Raw genomic sequence first — 20214 nt, 5'->3', positions numbered from 1 at the left:
GAAGAAAGATTCAGGAAAGGCAAACCTACGTTTCTAGCGTTTGTAGACTTAGAGAAAGCTTTTGACAATGTTGACTAGAATACTCTCTTTCAAATTCTAAAGGTGGCAGGGGTAAAATACAGCGAGCGAAAGGCTATTTACAATTTGTACAGAAACGAGATGGCAGTTATAAGAGTCGACCGGCATGAAAGGGAAGCAGTGGTTGGGAAAGGAGTGAGACAGGGTTGTAGCCTCTCCCCAGTGTTATTCAATCTGTGTATTGAACAAGCAGTAAAGGAAACAAAAGAAAAATTCGGAGTAGGTATTGAAATCCATGGAGAAGAAATAAAAACTTTGAGCTTCGCCGATGACATTGTAATTCTGTCAGAGACAGCAAAGGCCTTGGAAGAGCAGTTGAACGGAATGGATAGTGTCTTGAAAGGAGGATATAAGATGAACATCAACAAAAGCAAAACGAGGATAATGGAATGTAGTCGAATTAAGTTAGGTGATGCTGAGGGAATTAGATTAGGAAATGAGACACTTAAAGTAATAAAGGAGTTTTGCTATTTGGGGAGCAAAATAACTGATGATGGTCGAAGTAGAGAGGATATAAAATGTAGACTGGCAATGGCAAGGAAAGCGTTTCTGAAGAAGAGAAATTTGTTAACATCGAGTATAGATTTAAGTGTCAGGAAGTCGTTTCTGAAAGTATTTGTATGGAAGTAAAACATGGACGATAAATAGTTTGGACAAGAAGAGAATAGAAGGTTTCGAAATGTGGTGCTACAGAAGAATGCTGAAGATTAGATGGGTAGATCACATAACTAATTAGGAGGTATTGAATAGAATTGGGGAGGAGTTCGTGGCACAACTTGACGAGAAGACGGGACAGGTTGGTCGGATATGTTCTGAGGCATCATGGGATCACAAATTTAGCATTGGTGGGCAGCGTGGAGGGTAAAAATCGTAGAGGGAGACCAAGAGATCAATACACTAAGCAGATTCAGAAGGATGTAGGTTGCAGTAGGTACTGGGAGATGAAGAAACTTGCGCAGGACAGGGTAGTAAGGAGAGCTGCATCAAACCAGTCTCAGGACTGAAGACCAAAACAGCAGCAACGCAGATGGCTGTGCCCTATCTTTGACGTCTTTGAGGAGTTATCTTTCAACAAGATGACGCCACACCGCATGTTCACCGTTCAGTCATGACCTACCTCGGTAGATGAGGTTCTGCACCATTGCCTTCGCCAACACAATTTCCAGACCTCTGACCTCTGTCCGCCGAGAGACTGTCAGGCCAGCTACTGCAGTTGATGAATTCTGGCACAATGCTGGAGCAGCATGGACAGACATCATTGTGTCTATCATACAAGCTCACTTTATCCCGATGTTCAGTGAGATTAGATCAAAACGACTCACAGATTTAGTCATTGCTCACATCTTACGTTATTGTATTCCCAATTTACGTTATCTACTATTATTCCTAGCGTTACAGCTTTAATGGCTATCTGCTAACTTATAGTCGCTTGTCACTTCACAACTATTGTTTGGCCTTCAAACGTGTTTCTGCAATGAGTCTGGATTCGCCTGCTTTTCAGATGGTGCGACGCCCGAATGAGGCGTTCAACACTTAGTGTGTGTGAAGGGCGCAGGTCCTGCTTGAGTTTGATCTGCGGTGTTTTGAGGGTGTGTTTCGTGCCATCATTTCGCCCCATTCATTCAGGTCACTGTGAGTAAGTTCTGTTATGACTGTTTCAAAATTCTCAACGATCAAATGTTGCCCTTTCTTTTATATCTTTGTGATGAATAGCACGTGGATACTCCCATCTTCCAAGATGACAACAGCCATCTTACAAAGTCATAATTCAGTAATTTCGACAACAGACTTAAGCCTATATGGAATGTAGTGAAAGGAGAGACAGAACAGCCAGCCACAGTCCAGGATAACATCACTACCATACTGAACAGAAGGGCTATAAATGATGAATCACTGCTACAAAATATATTTAGTAATCATTTCTTAAATACAGTAGAAAATATGGGGACAAACAATTCAAGAGAACTCATAAAATTCAGTCATATGAATTTATTACAAACTTCTACTTCTGTAATTCAGAAAGTTGTACATTTTCTCAAAAATAAAAGATCATCTGGTGTTGATGGTAATTACAATACAATACTAAAGATTTGTTGCCCATATAATAAGCCTGACCTTATCTGAAATATGTAATGCATTATTAACTCAACGCTTTTTTCAGAGGGACTGAAATTCAACGTTGTCAAAATCCTATTTAACAAAGGTGATAAGATAGATTTCTATAACTGCCATTCTCTTTCACTGCTGTCATCATTTTCCAAACTTTTTAAAAGGTGATGTATTCTAGAACAGTATCTACCCCGAGCATCAATAATATCGTCAGCGAGTCACACTTTGGATTTAAGGAGAGTTGTTGTACTGTGAACACCGTTTACATGTTCACCCGCCAAATCACACGACAATTAAACAATAACATAGCGCCAGTTGCTATTTTGTACGAGCTGTTGTGTGCCTGAATCACAGTATTCTCCTAGACGATTTAATGTTTTGTGGAACTGATAGTATAGCAATAGAATGGACACTGTCATATCTAGCCAAAAGATTGCAGAAAGTTGTAGTTAGTAAATCAACTACACTCCTGGAAATGGAAAAAAGAACACATTGACACCGGTGTGTCAGACCCACCATACTTGCTCCGGACACTGCGAGAGGGCTGTAAAAGCAATGATCACACGCACGGCACAGCGGACACACCAGGAACCGCGGTGTTGGCCGTCGAATGGCGCTAGCTGCGCAGCATTTGTGCACCGCCGCCGTCAGTGTCAGCCAGTTTGCCGTGGCATACGGAGCTCCATCGCAGTCTTTAACACTGGTAGCCTGCCGCGACAGCGTGGACGTGAACCGTATATGCAGTTGACGGACTTTGAGCGAGGGCGTATAGTGGGCATGCGGGAGGCCGGGTGGACGTACCGCCGAATTGCTCAACACGTGGGGAGTGAGGTCTCCACAGTACATCGATGTTGTCGCCAGTGGTCGGCGGAAGGTGCACGTGCCCGTCGACCTGGGACCGGACCGCAGCGACGCACGGATGCACGCCAAGACCGTAGGATCCTACGCAGTGCCGTAGGGGACCGCACCGCCACTTCCCAGCAAATTAGGGACACTGTTGCTCCTGGGGTATCGGCGAGGACCATTCGCTACCGTCTCCATTAAGCCGGGCTACGGTCCCGCACACCGTTAGGCCGTCTTCCGCTCACGCCCCAACATCGTGCAGCCCGCCTCCAGTGGTGTCGCGACAGGCGTGAATGGAGGGACGAATGGAGACGTGTCGTCTTCAGCGATGAGAGTCGCTGCTGCCTTGGTGCCAATGATGGTCGTATGCGTGTTTGGCGCCGTGCAGGTGAGCGCCACAATCAGGACTGCATACGACCGAGGCACACGGGGCCAACACTCGGCATCATGGTGTGGGGAGCGATCTCCTACACTGGCCGTACACCACTGGTGATCGTCGAGGGGACACTGAATAGTGCACGGTACATCCAAACCGTCATCGAACCCATCGTTCTACCATTCCTAGACAGGCAAGGGAACTTGCTGTTCCAACAGGACAATGCACGTCCGCATGTATCCCGTGCCACCCAACGTGCTCTAGAAGGTGTAAGTCAACTACCCTGGCCAGCAAGATCTCCGGATCTGTCCCCCATTGAGCATGTTTGGGACTGGATGAAGCGCCGTCTCACGCGGTCTGCACGTCCAGCACAAACGCTGGTCCAACTGAGGCGCCAGGTGGAAATGGCATGGCAAGCCGTTCCACAGGACTACATCCAGCATCTCTACGATCGTCTCCATGGGAGAATAGCAGCCTGCATTGCTGCGAAAGGTGGATATACACTGTACTAGTGCCGACATTGTGCATGCTCTGTTGCCTGTGTCTATGTGCCTGTGGTTCTGTCAGTGTGATCATGTGATGTATCTGACCCCAGGAATGTGTCAATAAAGTTTCCCCTTCCCGGGACAATGAATTCACGGTGTTCTTATTTCAATTTCCAGGAGTGTAATACAGTCTAGGAACATTAACCTGACTCGGGGCTAATCACATATGGGCTATCCAAGGCTAATTCTTAGGTCTACTATTGTTGCTCAGATACTCAAACGATCTTCCATCTAATATACAACAACGGGGATTAGTTCTTTTGGCAGATGACCGTTGTGTCGCAATCCATCCAAGCATACGTACAGAAGCATAAGAAATAATAAAGAATGTTCTTAAAAGTATTATTGAATGGTTTTCTGTGAATGGTCTCACTCTTAATTTTAAAAAGACCCAACAGATTCTGTTCTGCAAATCTATGGGTACTACACCAATGAGAAGTGTAACTCTTGGTGAGGAAACTTCAAAATTCTTAGGTGTCCATATTGATGGGAGTTTAAATTGGAAAAAACACATTTTGGAACGCCTAAAACAACTTAGGTCAGCCACTTTTACACTTAGAACCAATGAAAATCTTGGGGAGAGGCAAATCAGCAAGTGTATGTACATGCTTTATATACACTCCTAGAAATGGAAAAAAGAACACATTGACACTGGTGTGTCAGACCCACCATACTTGCTCCGGACACTGCGAGAGGGCTGTACAAGCAATGATCACACGCACGGCACAGCGGACACACCAGGAACCGCGGTGTTGGCCGTCGAATGGCGCTAGCTGCGCAGCATTTGTGCACCGCCGCCGTCAGTGTCAGCCAGTTTGCCGTGGCATACGGAGCTCCATCGCAGTCTTTAACACTGGTAGCATGCCGCGACAGCGTGGACGTGAACCGTATGTGCAGTTGACGGACTTTGAGCGAGGGCATATAGTGGGCATGCGGGAGGCCGGGTGGACGTACCGCCGAATTGCTCAAAGGGGGGGGGGTGAGGTCTCCACAGTACATCGATGTTGTCGCCAGTGGTCGGCGGAAGGTGCACGTGCCCGTCGACCTGGGACCGGACCGCAGCGACGCACGGATGCGCGCCAAGACCGTAGGATCCTACGCAGTGCCGTAGGGGACCGCACCGCCACTTCCCAGCAAATTAGGGACACTGTTGCTCCTGGGGTATCGGCGAGGACCATTCGCTACCGTCTCCATGAAGCTGGGCTACGGTCGCGCACACCGTTAGGCCGTCTTCCGCTCACGCCCCAACATCGTGCAGCCCGCCTCCAGTGGTGTCGCGACAGGCGTGAATGGAGGGACGAATGGAGACGTGTCGTCTTCAGCGATGAGAGTCGCTGCTGCCTTGGTGCCAATGATGGTCGTATGCGTGTTTGGCGCCGTGCAGGTGAGCGCCACAATCAGGACTGCATACGACCGAGGCACACAGGGCCAACACCCGGCATCATGGTGTGCGGAGCGATCTCCTACACTGGCCGTACACCACTGGTGATCGTCGAGGGGACACTGAATAGTGCACGGTACATCCAAACCGTCATCGAACCCATCGTTCTACCATTCCTAGACAGGCAAGGGAACTTGCTGTTCCAACAGGACAATGCACGTCCGCATGTATCCCGTGCCACCCAACGTGCTCTAGAAGGTGTACGTCAACTACCCTGGCCAGCAAGATCTCCGGATCTGTCCCCCATTGAGCATGTTTGGGACTGGATGAAGCGCCGTCTCACGCGGTCTGCACGTCCAGCACGAACGCTGGTCCAACTGAGGCGCCAGGTGGAAATGGCATGGCAAGCCGTTCCACAGGACTACATCCAGCATCTCTACGATCGTCTCCATGGGAGAATAGCAGCCTGCATTGCTGCGAAAGGTGGATATACACTGTACTAGTGCCGACATTGTGCATGCTCTGTTGCCTGTGTCTATGTGCCTGTGGTTCTGTCAGTGTGATCATGTGATGTATCTGACCCCAGGAATGTGTCAATAAAGTTTCCCCTTCCCGGGACAATGAATTCACGGTGTTCTTATTTCAATTTCCAGGAGTGTATTTTCATTCAATAACGTCATATGAAATATTGTTCTGGGGTAACTCACTTTTAAGAAAGAAAGTGTTCATTACTCAAAAACGTGCTGTAAAAATAATATATGCTGCTCGTCCACGACCATCTTGTAGACGTTTGATTAAGGAGTTGAGAGGTCTAACTACTGCTTCACACTATATGTATTGCCTCATGAAGTTTGTTGTAAAGAACCCACTACAGTTAAAATGGACGATCATGTACATTATTACAATACCAGAAGGAAAATGACCTTCATTACTCCACAGTAAGGTTGTCATTAGCACAAAAAAGGAGTGCACAATGCAGAAACTAAAATATTTCATCACTTACTCAGTTATACAAAATTTCTGACACAGAGCAAAGTGAAATTTGAAAACAAACTAAAATCTAGTTTCACTCCATAGAAGAATTTCTATTACTGTAATGTGTAATGGGTGGTGGAAATTACTAACGCCATCTTACATTAAAAAACGCTTGTAGAGGTTTAGCATTTAACCATATTTACAAATTAATATGAGATATGAATGTAAAATGAGTCATTCCACATCATGCAAAATGATCCATGCAACAAGAAACTAACTAACCAACCCAGGGCAGCATGCGTACGATCCTGGTCTGATGAACACTCAGGCACCACATTGCATTTATACTAGCCTGCTAAATCACTCGGTCTTAAAATGGTTCAAATGGCCGAGCACTATGGGACTTAACTTCTAAGGTCATCAGTCCCCTAGAACTTAGAACTGCTTAAACCTAACTAACCTAAGGACATCACACGCATCCATGCCAGAAGCAGGATTCGAACCTGCGAGCGTAGAGGCCGCGCGATTCCAGACTGTAGCGCCTAGGACCGCTCGGCCATCCAAGCTGGCCACTGGATCTTAATCTCACATAAAATGTCTGGGGTTATATGGAATATAATAAATCATCCAGTCTTAATCTCATAGAAATTGTCTGTGACTCTGTGGAGCAGTAGCAATGAACATACCTCAATTTGGTATTTTTTGGGACCTATCACCAGCGAATGGTCTCAGCTGGAATCGGCATCCCATGAAATCCTTGTCGAATCGCTTCCGCGCCGAAATGAAGTCCAATCATGGCATGAGGCAGTGTTACACGTTACTAGCTTGATGTCGGCTGGTGATGGCAGATATTTTTGTACGCTGTGGTAAGTTGCTCATCAACTTCTCTGCTTTCGTTGAGGCAGTGACAGTGGCTCACCACGTTCCTCTATAGCATATTTCGCACCACACAGCACTTTTTGGAAGTCAAGGGTTTTTGGGTTTGCTTGCAGGTGTCACAGTTGCTACCAGGCACGTTCGCAGCGAATCGAAACCTGTCAGCGGTGGACCTGAGTGACAACCAGCTGGACGGACTGCCCGCTGAACTGTTCAGACACAACGCGCTGCTCACCCAGCTGAAGCTATCCGGGAACCACATCGAGGCCCTGCACGTGGACACCTTCAAGGCCAACAGGCTGCTCCAGGAGGTAGGTTGTCATCACCATTAGGCGTTACAACCTATTCAGCCATATAAAGAAAGCAGTACGAGGTGTGGCTAGAAAAAAACCAGACTAGTACTGGTGAAACAATAAAACGAATGCAATACGGCTGAAAGTCGCGTGGCCTGTCACGTGACTCTCGCTCCGCCTACTGCTCGAGTTTCATCTGCCTCCTGCACTCAGTCTGCCCGTGGCGTCTGTTTTAAGTAGTTGACGTTTTGTCTGTGCGTCGGAAAATGTTGAGTGTACAGAAAGAACAGCGTGTTAACATCAAATTTTGTTTCAAACTAGGAAAATCTGCAAGTGAAACGTTTGTAATGTTACAACAAGTGTACGGCGATGATTGTTTATCGCGAACACAAGTGTTTGAGTTGTTTAAACGATTTAAAGATGGCCGCGAAGACACCAGTGATGACACTCGCACTGGCAGACCATTGTCAGCAAAAACTGATGCAAACATTGAAAAAATTGGTAAACTTGTTCGACAAGATCGCCGTTTAACAATCAGAGCAGTGTCTGAGTTAACAGGAGTTGACAAGGAAAGTGTTAGGCAGATTCTTCATGAAAGTTTCAACATGAACAAAGTGTGTTCAAAAATGGTTCCAAAGTGTCTCACAATTGAACAGAAGGAACGCCGAAGAATGATTTGTTCTGACATCCTGGAAAACATTGAAAGTGATCCCACCTTCTTACAAAATGTTATTACTTGCGATGAACCGTGGTTTTTTACTTACGATCCCGAAACTAAACGCCAATCGATGCATTGGAAAACTCCTGGTTCTCCACGACAAAAAATGCACGAACGTCAAAATCGAAATTCAAGGCGATGATGATTGTTTTTTTTTTTTACATCAAAGGGATTGTGCACATTGATTGAGTACCAGAGGGACAAACAGTGAATCAGCATTACTACATTAGCGTCCTGGCTACCCTACGTGAGCGAGTACGGAGAAAACGGAGCGATTTGTGGAGAAAAAAGTCATGGATCCTTCACCAAGACAATGCCCCAGCTCACAGTGCGTTGTCAGTGAAGACGTTTTTGGCAAAACACAACATTCCCATCTTAGATCATCCACGCTACTCACCTAATTTGGCCCCCTGTGACTTTTTTCTTTTCCCTAAAGTCAAGTCAGCTTTGAAAGGAACTAGATTTGAGACTGTTGAAGCAGTAAAAGAAAAAGCGACGGAAGTAATGTATGGACTTACCGAAAATGATCTGCAGCATTGCTATGAACAGTGGAAAATTCGTATGGAGCGGTGTAGAGACCGAGGAGGAGAGTACATTGAAGGAGATAACAAGAAATTGTAAATAATTGTAAATAAATGTTTTTTCCACCATCAGTCCGGTTTTTTTCTAGCCACACCTCGTATTTACACTATGTGGTCAAAAGTATCCGGACACTCCTGAAAACATACGTTTTTCATATTAGGTGCATTTAACTTGATTTGGTGCTTTAAACCTGGCAAGGAGATAAAGGACCCCAAAAGCTAAAGACCAGTGTCACTTCTATGCCATCTCTATAAGTTACTGGAGCAGATGATTCTCAACCGAGTGGCAGAAACTATAGATGGAAAGCTCATAAAGGAAGAAGCCGGTTTCAGACCAGGAAGATCTTGTTGTGGGCAAATACTTAATCTGACGCAACATGTAGAAGATGGGATTGAAGAAAAATTAATAACTGGAGCAGCTTTCATAGATCTTACTGCTGCATACGACACGGTAAACCACAGAAAGCTATTGCGCAAATTATATCACCTCACAGGGGACTGTAGGTTGACGATGGTTATTCGTAGTCTTCTGCAGAATCGAAGATTTTATGTCTCCCTAAATGGTAAGAACAGTAGATGGCGACTGCAGAAGAATGGCTTACCACAAGGAAGTGTACTTTTCTCCCATCCTTTATAATGTGTACACTAATGACCAACCTATACCTCAAGATGCAAGACTGTTCGTACAGGGTGTTTGAAAAATGATCGGTATATTTGAAACGGCAATAAAAATTAAACGAGCAGCGATAGAAATACACCGTTTGTTGCAATATGCTTGGGACAATAGTACATTTTTAGGCAGACAAACTTTCGAAATTACAGTAGTTACAATTTTCAACAACAGATGGCGCTGCGGTCTGGGAAACTCTATAGTACGATATTTTCCACATATCCACCATTCGTAGCAATAATATGGCGTAGTCTCTGAATGAAATTACCCGAAACCTTTGACAACGTGTCTGGCGGAATGGCTTCACATGCAGATGAGATGTACTGCTTCAGCTGTTCAATTGTTTCTGGGTTCTGGCGGTACACCTGGTCTTTCAAGTGTCCCCACAGAAAGAAGTCACAGGGGTTCATGTCTGGCGAATAGGGAGGCCAATCCACGCCGCCTCCTGTATGTTTCGGATAGCCCAAAGCAAATTACACGATCATCGAAATATTCATTCAGGAAATTAAAGACGTCGGCCGTGCGATGTGGCCGGGCACCATCTTGCATAAACCACGAGGTGTTCGCAGTGTCGTCTAAGGCAGTTTGTACCGCCACAAATTCACGAAGAATGTCCAGATGGCGTGATGCAGTAATCGTTTCGGATCTCAAAAATTGGCCAATGATTCCTTTGGAAGAAATGGCGGCCCAGACCAGTACTTTTTGAGGATGCAGGGACGATGGGACTGCAACATGGGGCTTTTCGGTTCCCCATATGCGCCAGTTCTGTTTATTGACGAAGCCGTCCAGGTAAAAATAAGCTTCGTCAGTAAACCAAATGCTGCCCACATGCATATCGCCGTCATCAATCCTGTGCACTATATCGTTAGCGAATGTCTCTCGTGCAGCAATGGTAGCGGCGCTGAGGGGTTGCCGCGTTTGAATTTTGTATGGATAGAGGTGTAAACTCTGGCGCCTGAGACGATACGTGGACGTTGGCGTCATGTGGACCGCAGCTGCAACACGGCGAACGGAAACCCGAGGCCGCTGTTGGATCACCTGCTGCACTAGCTGCGCGTTGCCCTCTGTGGTTGCCGTACGCGGTCGCCCTACCTTTCCAGCACGTTCATCCGTCACGTTCCCAGTCCGTTGAAATTTTTCAAACAGATCCTTTATTGTATCGCTTTTCGGTCCTTTGGTTACATTAAACCTCCGTTGAAAACTTCGTCTTGCTGCAACAACACTGTGTTCTAGGCGGTGGAATTCCAACACCAGAAAAATCCTCTGTTCTAAGGAATAAACCATGTTGTCTACAGCACACTTGCACGTTGTGAACAGCACACGCTTACAGCAGAAAGACGACGTACAGAATGGCGCACCCACAGACTGCGTTGTCTTCTATATCTTTCACATCAGTTGCAGCGCCATCTGTTGTTGAAAATTTGTATCTACTGTAATTTCGAAAGTTTGTCCGCCTGAAAATGTACTGTTGTCCCAAGCATATTGCAACAAACGGTGTATTTCTATCGCTGCTCGTTTAGTTTTTATTGCCGTTTCAAATATACCGGTCATTTTTGAAACACCCTGTTTATGCTGATGACACAGCTGTGGTGGTCCGGAGGTCCAAGTTTGATGCAACATCTGGAAATCCCTCTAGAGCGTTTGAAGAACTGGCTCGATACTACGACGCCAATCACCTCAAGCCAAACCCTGACAAAACCCAAGTATGTGCTTTCCATCTGCGCAATAGATATGCTGGAGTTGAGCTCGACGTTACATGGCAAGGTAAGAAGCTAAAGCACTGTCCAACACCTAAATACCTTGGGGTTGTACCTGACAGAACGCTTTCCTTCAAACAGCATTGCCAAAACACCGAGGCTAAAGTCTGCTCCAGGAATAACATCATCCGCAGGCTGACAAACTATGAATGGGGAGCTCATCCATCAGTACTGAGAACATCAGCACTTGCTCTGTGTGTTTCAGCAGCAGACTATGCAGCGCCAGTATGGGAAGCATCTGCACATGCTAAACAGGTTGATGTAAGCGTAAATGAGACAATGTGAATTGTTACAGGCTGTCTCAGACCCACACCAACGGGTAAGTTTTACCTACTTGCTGGAATTGCCCCATCCAAGATCAGAAGGCAGGTGGCAGCAGACGCTGAGAGAACAAAGAAAGATTCTCGACACCCACTGAATGGGCACCTCACTCAGGCTCGGAGGCTTAAGTCTAGAAATAGCTTTATTGCAAGAACCGAGATCCTTGACGGTTCACAGGAAGATAATAGAGTCCGTAAATGGGAGAATGAACAAACCGCACTGCAGATAATACCAAAAGAGCAAATGGCACCTGGAAACAAACTTCCTCATACAGTGTGGAGAACACTAAATAGGCTGAGGGCTGGTGTACCCAGATGCAAAACTAATATGAGCAAGTGGGGACTGCTGACTAACGACGACGTTCTTTGCGGATGCGGAGAGGTACAAGACGAGGCACATCTGCTCGTGTGCCGACTACTGCCGGAGCCCTGCAGTTTTAGTGACCTGCTACAAGCCAACGACAAAGCCGTAGCGGTGGCTAAATATTGGAAAAATAAAATTTGATCTGGACACGGAAAAGTAAAAAAAGTACTAGTTGCATTGACCTGACACCTACTGCTAGCGACCTCAGAGTGATTAGACACCGTGATAGGGCAGAATGGGGCGCTCTGCGGAACTCACGGACTTCCAACGTGGTCAAGTGATTGGGTGTCACTTGTGTCATACGTGTGTACGCGAGATTTCCACACTCCTAAACATCCCAGGGTCCACTGTTTCCGATGTGAAATTGAAGAAGAAACGCGAGGGAACACGTACAGCACAAAAGCGCACAGGCCGACTTCGTCTCTTGACTGACAGAGACCCCCGACAGTTGAAGAGCGTCGTGATGTGTAACAGGCAGACATCTATCCAGACCACCACACAGGAATTACAAACTGCATCAGTATCCACTGCAAGTACTACGACAGTTAGGTAGGAGATGGGAAGACTCGGATTTCATGGTCGAGCGGCTCCTCATAAGCCTCACATCACGCCGGTAATTGGCAAACGACGCATCGCTTGGTATAAGAAACTTAACCTTGGACGATTGAACAGTGGGAAAACGGTGTGTGGAGTGACGAATCACGCTACAAATCGGGCGAACCGATGGCAGGGTGTGGGTATGCCGAATGCCCGGTGAACGTCATTTCCCAGCGTGTGTAGTGCCAACAGTAAAATTCGGAGGCGGGGGTGTTATGGTGTGGTCGTGTTTTTCATGGAGAGGGCTTGCACTTGTTGTTTTGCGTGGCACTACCACAGCACGGGCGTACATTGATGTTCTAAGCGCCTTCTTGCTACCCACTGTTGAAGAGCAGTTCGGGGTTGGCGATTGCATCTTTCAACACGATCGAGCACGTTTTCATAATGCACGGTCTGTGGTGGAGTGGTTGCACGACATTAACATCCCTGTAATGGACTGGCCTGCACAGAGCCCCGACCTGAATCCTATAGAGCAACATTGGGATGTTTTGGAACGCCGATTTCGTACCAGGCCTCACCGATGAACATCGATACCTCTCCTCAGTGCAGCACTCCGTGAAGAATGGGCTGCCACTGCGCAAGAAACCTTCCAGCACCTGACTGAACGTATGCCTGCGAGAAAAGCAGTTGTCATCAAGGCTAAGGGTGGGCCAAGAAAGATGGCTCTGAGCACTATGGGACTTAACATCTGAGGTAATCAGTCCCCTAGAACTTAGAACTACTTAAACCTAACTAACCTAAGGACATCACACACATCCATGCCCGAGGCAGGATTCGAACCTGCGACCGTAGCGGTCGCGCGGTTCTAGACTGTAGCGCCTAGAACCGTTCGGCCACTCCGGCTGGCGGTGGGCCAACATCAAATTGAATTCCAGCATTACCAATGGAGGGCCCCACGAACTTGTAAGTCATTTTCAGCCAGGTCTCCGGATACATTTGATCACATAGTGTACATATGGTTTTAGGTTTCCGAAGATCTCTTCACTCAATATCACATCTATATCTACTACATTCACTGATGTCGCGAAACACTATGATCACAGCCCACTGGGAGTTTAAATGTCACCTGCTGGGTTTATGGGCATCTGAAATAGTAAGGAGGAGATACAAGCAGAGCAGAGACAAATTGGGGAATCATTCCCACGATGATACTGGTTACGGTTAAGGAAATCAGCTGACGTAATCGAAAGTTTTGAAGATGGCTGTGTGGTCAGCGAACCATTACAAAGTAAAATTAAAGCAATAGCAGTGCTCGGCCGCAAAACAGGAGTCTTTTGACCTACGTTTCGGCATTGCTATGAGTGCCTTCATCAGAAGTAAAACACTCAAACTAGCATGATACATATAAAAGTAAAAATCAAGCCAGTTACAAAATTTTTAAAACAGAATCCATAGGAGGCAAGCCACTATGGGGTGTTCACACGCGTCGAGCTACGGCCCATCACTCTGTTATTCTAAACTACGATACAAAGTTCCTTCGGACATGGATGCATGGATGCCAGCGAATTTCAAGTAAAATGTGTCCCCTGTAAGGGGATATACAGGGTGGTCCATGGACGACATCATCCAAGTGTCTGGCCCGTTCGCCAGATAGTTACGTTATTTATGGAAACGAGAAGTGTTCAGACACATGTGAAACGTCAACCACGACCTGCAACAAATGATGATGCCCAAGTAGGTGCTTTAGCTGCTGTCGCGGCTAATCCGCACATCAGTAGCAGACAAATTGCGCGAAAATCGGGAATCTCAAAAACGTCCGTGTTGAGAATGCTACATCAACATCGATTGCATCCGTGCCATATTTCTATGCACCAGGAATTGCATGGCGACGACTTTGAACGTCGTGTACAGTTCTGCCACTGGGCACAAGAGAAATTACGGGACGATGACAGATTTTTTGCACGCGTTCTATTTAGCGACGAAGCGTCATTCACCAACAGCGGTAACGTAAACCGGCATAATATGCACTATTGGGCAACGGAAAATCCACGATGGCTGCGACAAGTGGAACATCAGCGACCTTTGCGGGTTAATGTATGGTGCGGCATTGTGGGAGGAAGGATCATTGGCCCCCATTTTATCGATGGCAATCTAAATGGTGCAATGTACGCTGATTTCCTACGTAATGTTCTACCGATGTTACTACAAGATGTTTCACTGCATGACAGAATGGCGATGTACTTCCAACATGATGGATGTCCGGCACATAGCTCGCGTGCAGTTGAAGCGGTACTGCATAGCATATTTCGCGACAGGTGGATTGGTCGTCGAAGCACCATACCCTGGCCTGCATGTTCACCGTATGTGACGTCCCCGGATTTCTTTCTGTGGGGAAAGTTGAAGGATATTTGCTGTCGTGATCCATCGGCAACGACTGAGAACCTGCGTCAGCGCATTGTCAATGCTTGTGCGAACATTACGGAAGGCGAACTACTCGCTGTTGAGAGGAATGTCGTTACAAGTATTGTCAAATGCATTGATGTTGACGGACATCATTTTGAGCATTTATTGCATTGATGTGGTATTTACTGGTAATCGTGTTGTAACGGCATGCGTTCTCAGAAAGGATAAGTTCACAAAGGTACATGTATCACATTGGAGCAACCGAAATAAAATGTTCAAACGTACCTATGTTCTGTACTTTAATTTTAAAAAAACCTACCTGTTATTAACAGTTCGTCTAAATTGTGAGCCACATGTTTGTGACTATTACAGCGCCATCTGTCACAAAACGAAAAAGGTGGTCCAACTAAAACATTCATATTTCTTTACGTACTACATGAATATGTAATAAAAATGGGGATTCCTATTTCAAAAAACGTAGTTGATATCCATTTGACCTATGGCAGCGCCATCTAGTGGGCCAGCCATAGCGCCATCTGGTTTCCCCCTTTAAGCTAGACAAGTTTCGTTCTTTCTAGTTTTTTCGTTTGACGCTTATTTCGTGAGATATTCGGCCCGGCCACGATCAATAGACCACCCTGTATATAATGGATGCACGAGCGCAGGTTGTAGAGTCGTGGTTCACGAGAAATGGAACTTTGGGTATGACGGTGGGTCGCGCACGGATAGTCAAACGGTAAGGTGACCGCTGCCGATAAACGGGAGATATGGGTTTGAGTCCCGGTGGGACACAAATTTTCATTGTCCTGATTCCATTATATAGCTGATGGTTGTCCATATGCATCCTTGTAATTCTTTCCAGGCCACAATGAATTCTTCTGACCTCGCGTGTCCTTTAACTCGAGGAGGGATAAAAGTGCTTTCCCACACTTTGTATATAAATGTCTTTAGCAGGATACCTATCCATAAGAGGTAACCTCCCATTCCAAAAGAACCCGGAAATTTGTGTATCAGTTTATAAATAAAAGTTTCATTTGATTTTCTTAAATTTTGCAATAAATAATACTTTCCGGTCGTTTAATGTTTTTCTGACACTAACTAGCAATACTCCAGTACCCAAGTATCCCACTAGTTACGTAAGAAAATTGAATATTTTTGTCTCTTCTTCTTCAGCGGACGACTCCAGTCGATATTGATTGCTGAAAGTTTTTCAGGCATTTCTTTTTGGTACGTTAGGAGCGTCTGTCCGACTTCTGTAGTAGTGTGGGGTGGAAATTGTTTCTTGCAGGAGCTAAAATGTACTTGTCAGATCAATCCGTTGTGCAACTCGTCAACATAATACCCACATACTGACAGCCACATGACGCAATTTTGGCCTTATATGTGTCGATGCCATTAACAATTTATCGGCGCCTAAGGCGGACCCTGTGCCTACTAGGCAACAGGACACATGCTGAACCGAGATGACTAAAATGCTAATCATTTCTGGAGAACATACTAATGTACATGTCCTGTGAATATGAATGTCTTGTCAGTAGTCGTCCAAGGTGTTCTGTTTTTCTCATTTTTTTCAAATTTGAGTGTAGAGCCTTCGGCCTTGCCGAAGTGGTAACACCGGTTATCGTCAAGTCACCGAAGTTAAGCGCTGTCGGGCTGGGCTAGCAGGGGGATAGAAAAACAATTAAAATCGCTCAGAAGAGGAAAAGCCGCTGGACCTGATGGGATGCCAGTTCGATTTTACACAGAATACGCGAAGTAACTTGGCCCCCTTCTTGCAGCGGTGTACCGTAGGTCTCTAGAAGAGCGTAGCGTTCCAAAGGATTGGAAAAGGGCACAGGTCATCCCCGTTTTCAAGAAGGGACGTCGAACAGATGTGCAGAACTATAGACCTATATCTCTAACGTCGATCAGTTGTAGAATTTTGGAACACGTATTCTGTTAGAGTATAATGACTTTTCTGGAGACTAGAAATCTATTCTGTAGGAATCAGTATGGGTTTCGAAAAAGACGGTCGTGTGAAACCCAGCTCTCGCTATTCGTCCACGAGACTCAGAGGGCCATAGACACGGGTTCCCAGGTAGATGCCGTGTTTCTTGACTTCCGCAAGGCGTTCGATACAGTTCCCCACAGTCGTTCAATGAACAAAGTAAGAGCATATGGACTATCGGACCAATTGTGTGATTGGATTTAAGAGTTCCTTGATAACAGAACGCAGCATGTCATTCTCAATGGAGAGAAGTTTTCCGAAGTAAGAGTGATTTCAGGTGTGCCGCAGGGGAGTGTCGTAGGACCGTTGCTATTCACAATATGTATAAATGACCTAGTGGATAATATCGGAAGTTCACTGAGGCTTTTTGCGGATGATGCTGTAGTATGTCGAGAGGCTGTGACGATGGAAAATTATACTGAAATGCAGGAGAATCTGCAACGAATTGACGCATCTTGCAGGGAATGGCAATTGAATCTCAATGTAGACAAGTGTAATGTGCTGCGAATACATAGAAAGAAAGATCCCTTATCATTTAGCTACAATATAGCAGGTCAGCAACTGGAAGCAGTTAATTCCATAAATTATCTGGGAGTACATATTAGGAGTGATTTAAAATGGAATGATCATATAAAATTTATCGTCGGTAAAGCAGATGCCAGACTGAGATTCATTGGAAGAATCCTAAGGAAATGAAATCCGAAAACAAAGGACGTAGGTTACAGTGCACTTGTTAGCCCACTTCTTGAATACTGCTCACCGGTGTGGGATAAGTACCAGATAGGGTTGATAGAAGAGATAGAGAAGGCCCAACGGAGAGCAGCGCGCTTCGTTACAGGATCATTTAGTAATCGCGAAAGCGTTACGGAGATGATAGATAAACTCCAGTGGAAGACTCTGCAGGAGAGACGCTGAGTAGCTCGGCACGGTCTTTTGTTGAAGTTTTGAGAACATACCTTCACCGAGGAGTCAAGCAGTATATTGCTCCCTCCTACGTATATCTCGCGAAGAGACCATGAGGATAAAATCAGAGAGATTAGAGCCCGCACAGAGGCATACCGACGATCTTTCTTTTCACGAATAATAAGAGACTGGAATAGAAGGGAGAACCGATAGAGGTACTCAAACTACCCTCCACCACACACCGTCAGGTGGCTTGTGGAGTATGGATGTAGATGTAGATGTGGGACCGACCGGCCGCCGTGTCATCCACAGCCCACTGGCTTCACTGGATGCGGATATGGAGGGGTTCTACCAGCCCTACGTCAGTTTCCGAGACCGAAGCCGCTACTTCTCAATCAAGTAGCTCCTCAGTTTGCCTCACATTGGCCGAGTGCACCCCGCACTGTATTTATATGTGGAGCCTCAATGTTACACTGTGTGTGAACAGATGTTGATCTGTGGACTGCCGTAACTACAGGTACGAGTAACTGGGACTGACACCGGTGCCGCCGCTTTTCCAGCTGGATCTTTCGGACAATCCACTGCTGGAGCTTCCAGCGGGTCTCCTCCAGCACTGCCCGCACCTGCGCTCGCTGAACTTCTCCAGGACGCGCGTCTCGGCACTGCACCGCACGGCGTTCTCCAGGAACGCTGCCCTGGAGTCGCTGGACCTCTCCAGCAACAGCCTCCAGGCGCTCCCTGCGGCGCTGCTGCCCAACCACGGCCGCCTCTCCAGGCTGGACCTGTCCAGCAACCAGCTCCGCTCCATCCCGGAGAAGCTCTTCAGCGCCGCGGGCGGTCTGCGGCTTCTCAACCTCAGCCACAACGGTGGGTCGCTCGCGCATCGCTGCACCGGTTCCATGGTTCGCACAGTGGCCTTTGTCAAAAATAAACATAACGCATTCCACGTATTTAGGCGAAGCACATTCTGTTTCCTTTGATTACTCGACCGCCGACAATAAATGGTGTCGCATCCGTTAAATATCTGGTAGTATGGTATCGAGTTATGTAACACGAAATAATCGCCGATGAGGCAGATGACAGACTGAAATTTATTGGAGGAATCCTCAGTAAATGTAGTCAGCCCATGAAAGAGGTAGCTTGCAAACCACATCTGTAACTGATAGTTGGGTACTGATTCCGTGTCTGAGACGACTACCTGGTAGAAATGATAGAGGAAGCGCGGAAGATACAAAGAAGAACAGCCCGTTTCGTTACAGGTTTGTGTAGGTAGCAAGGTAACTAGCTCCTGGCCAGGATAACTTACTTTCTCTACGTACCTCGCTACTGATGTAATGAGCGTTCTCGTGACTATACTTTGCTCATCGTAAGAATAAACCTGATGTAAACAAACACAAGCGCGATGATTGGTGAGAAGCCGCAGCACACGTACGCTGGTGTTGCTACGCTCTTGGAAGTAGGTCCTACTTGTGTATTAGATGTCTTATTACTAAGTTATGTTGAATGAAACTTTAAGACAATCTAATGTAATAACAGCCATCAACGTTTTTCTTAATGAGGCTTTAGCTGCGTAACGTCTTTCAGAAATTTACAGAAAAAAATCGGCTTTCAAATTTTTCGAGGGACTGTATTTAATATACACTACTGCCCATTAAAATTGCTACACCACGAAGATGATGTGCTACACCAATTGAAGACGCCTGGTCAATGGTGGCCGAGCTACTGGCTCGTCACAATACGCCAGTCACTATTCTTGATGAACTGTGGTATCGTGTTGAAGCTGCATGGGCAGCTGTACCTGTACACGCCATCCAAGCTCTGTTTGACTCAATGCCCAGACGTATCAAGGCCGTTATTACGGCCAGAGGTGGTTGTTCTGGGCACTGATTTCTCAGGACCTATGCACCCAAATAGCGCGAAAATGTAATCACATGTCAGTTGTCGTATGTTTGTCCAATGAATACCCGTTTATCATCTGCATTTCTTCTTGGTGTGGCAATTTTAATGGCCAGTAGTGTATTATTAGACATTCTGTACATCAACAAGCTGGCAGCCTGCGTATCCCTCTCAAATAACTGAAACGAAAACGATGCATGTTAACGCTTGGCTGTAACCACTTTGCTACCAATGTTAACTGCATGTAAGTGGCACAATAAAAGGTGTCCGATAGATCCATCGTTCGGTTTCACCACGTATCGGATTTGTCCGGAACACTTCGTGTCGACTTCCCTGTTTTATTCATTTCTGCAAACGCCAGCAACCTAGCAGTTGTAGGGTCAAAACTGCGTTGCGAAGCTAACCGTTTCAGTTTCTGTTAGCAGCGCCGAGCGCCTATTACGTCAGCATTTCCCCTCACACGTCTTCGCCCGCCGCAAAACCAATCTTGCCATTTAGATTATTGCTCATCAACTTCAGCAACTGTTTTTGAAAAAAGCCGATGTGAAGAATCTAGCGCACTAGTTGCGTTAAAAATTGTGTTTTAACCCAACTGGTGTGCT

The 20214-nt window shown here is 46.2% G+C and overlaps 2 protein-coding genes across 2 annotated transcripts in view; both read left to right on the top strand.

Moving 5' to 3' along the window:
• LOC126215108 (uncharacterized) overlaps window positions 1–20214 on the top strand; it is a 106541-nt gene that overhangs the window by 29158 nt on the left and 57169 nt on the right. The window contains exons 2-3 of the mRNA XM_049941763.1: window positions 7300–7494; window positions 18277–18583. The gene's annotated coding sequence lies outside the window, so the exon portion shown is untranslated. The remainder of the gene's footprint in view (window positions 1–7299; window positions 7495–18276; window positions 18584–20214) is intronic.
• LOC126214961 (platelet glycoprotein V-like) overlaps window positions 1–20214 on the top strand; it is an 80065-nt gene that overhangs the window by 17373 nt on the left and 42478 nt on the right. Inside the window, exons 2-3 of the mRNA XM_049941596.1 lie at window positions 7300–7494; window positions 18277–18587. Of these exons, the coding sequence (XP_049797553.1) occupies window positions 7300–7494; window positions 18277–18587 (506 nt within the window). The remainder of the gene's footprint in view (window positions 1–7299; window positions 7495–18276; window positions 18588–20214) is intronic.

This window comes from Schistocerca nitens, chromosome 12 (assembly GCF_023898315.1).
Source record: "Schistocerca nitens isolate TAMUIC-IGC-003100 chromosome 12, iqSchNite1.1, whole genome shotgun sequence".
NCBI classification, from domain to species: Eukaryota; Metazoa; Arthropoda; class Insecta; order Orthoptera; family Acrididae; genus Schistocerca; species Schistocerca nitens.
Note: the sequence above shows the minus strand (reverse complement) of the source record. Positions and strands in the feature narration are given on the sequence as shown.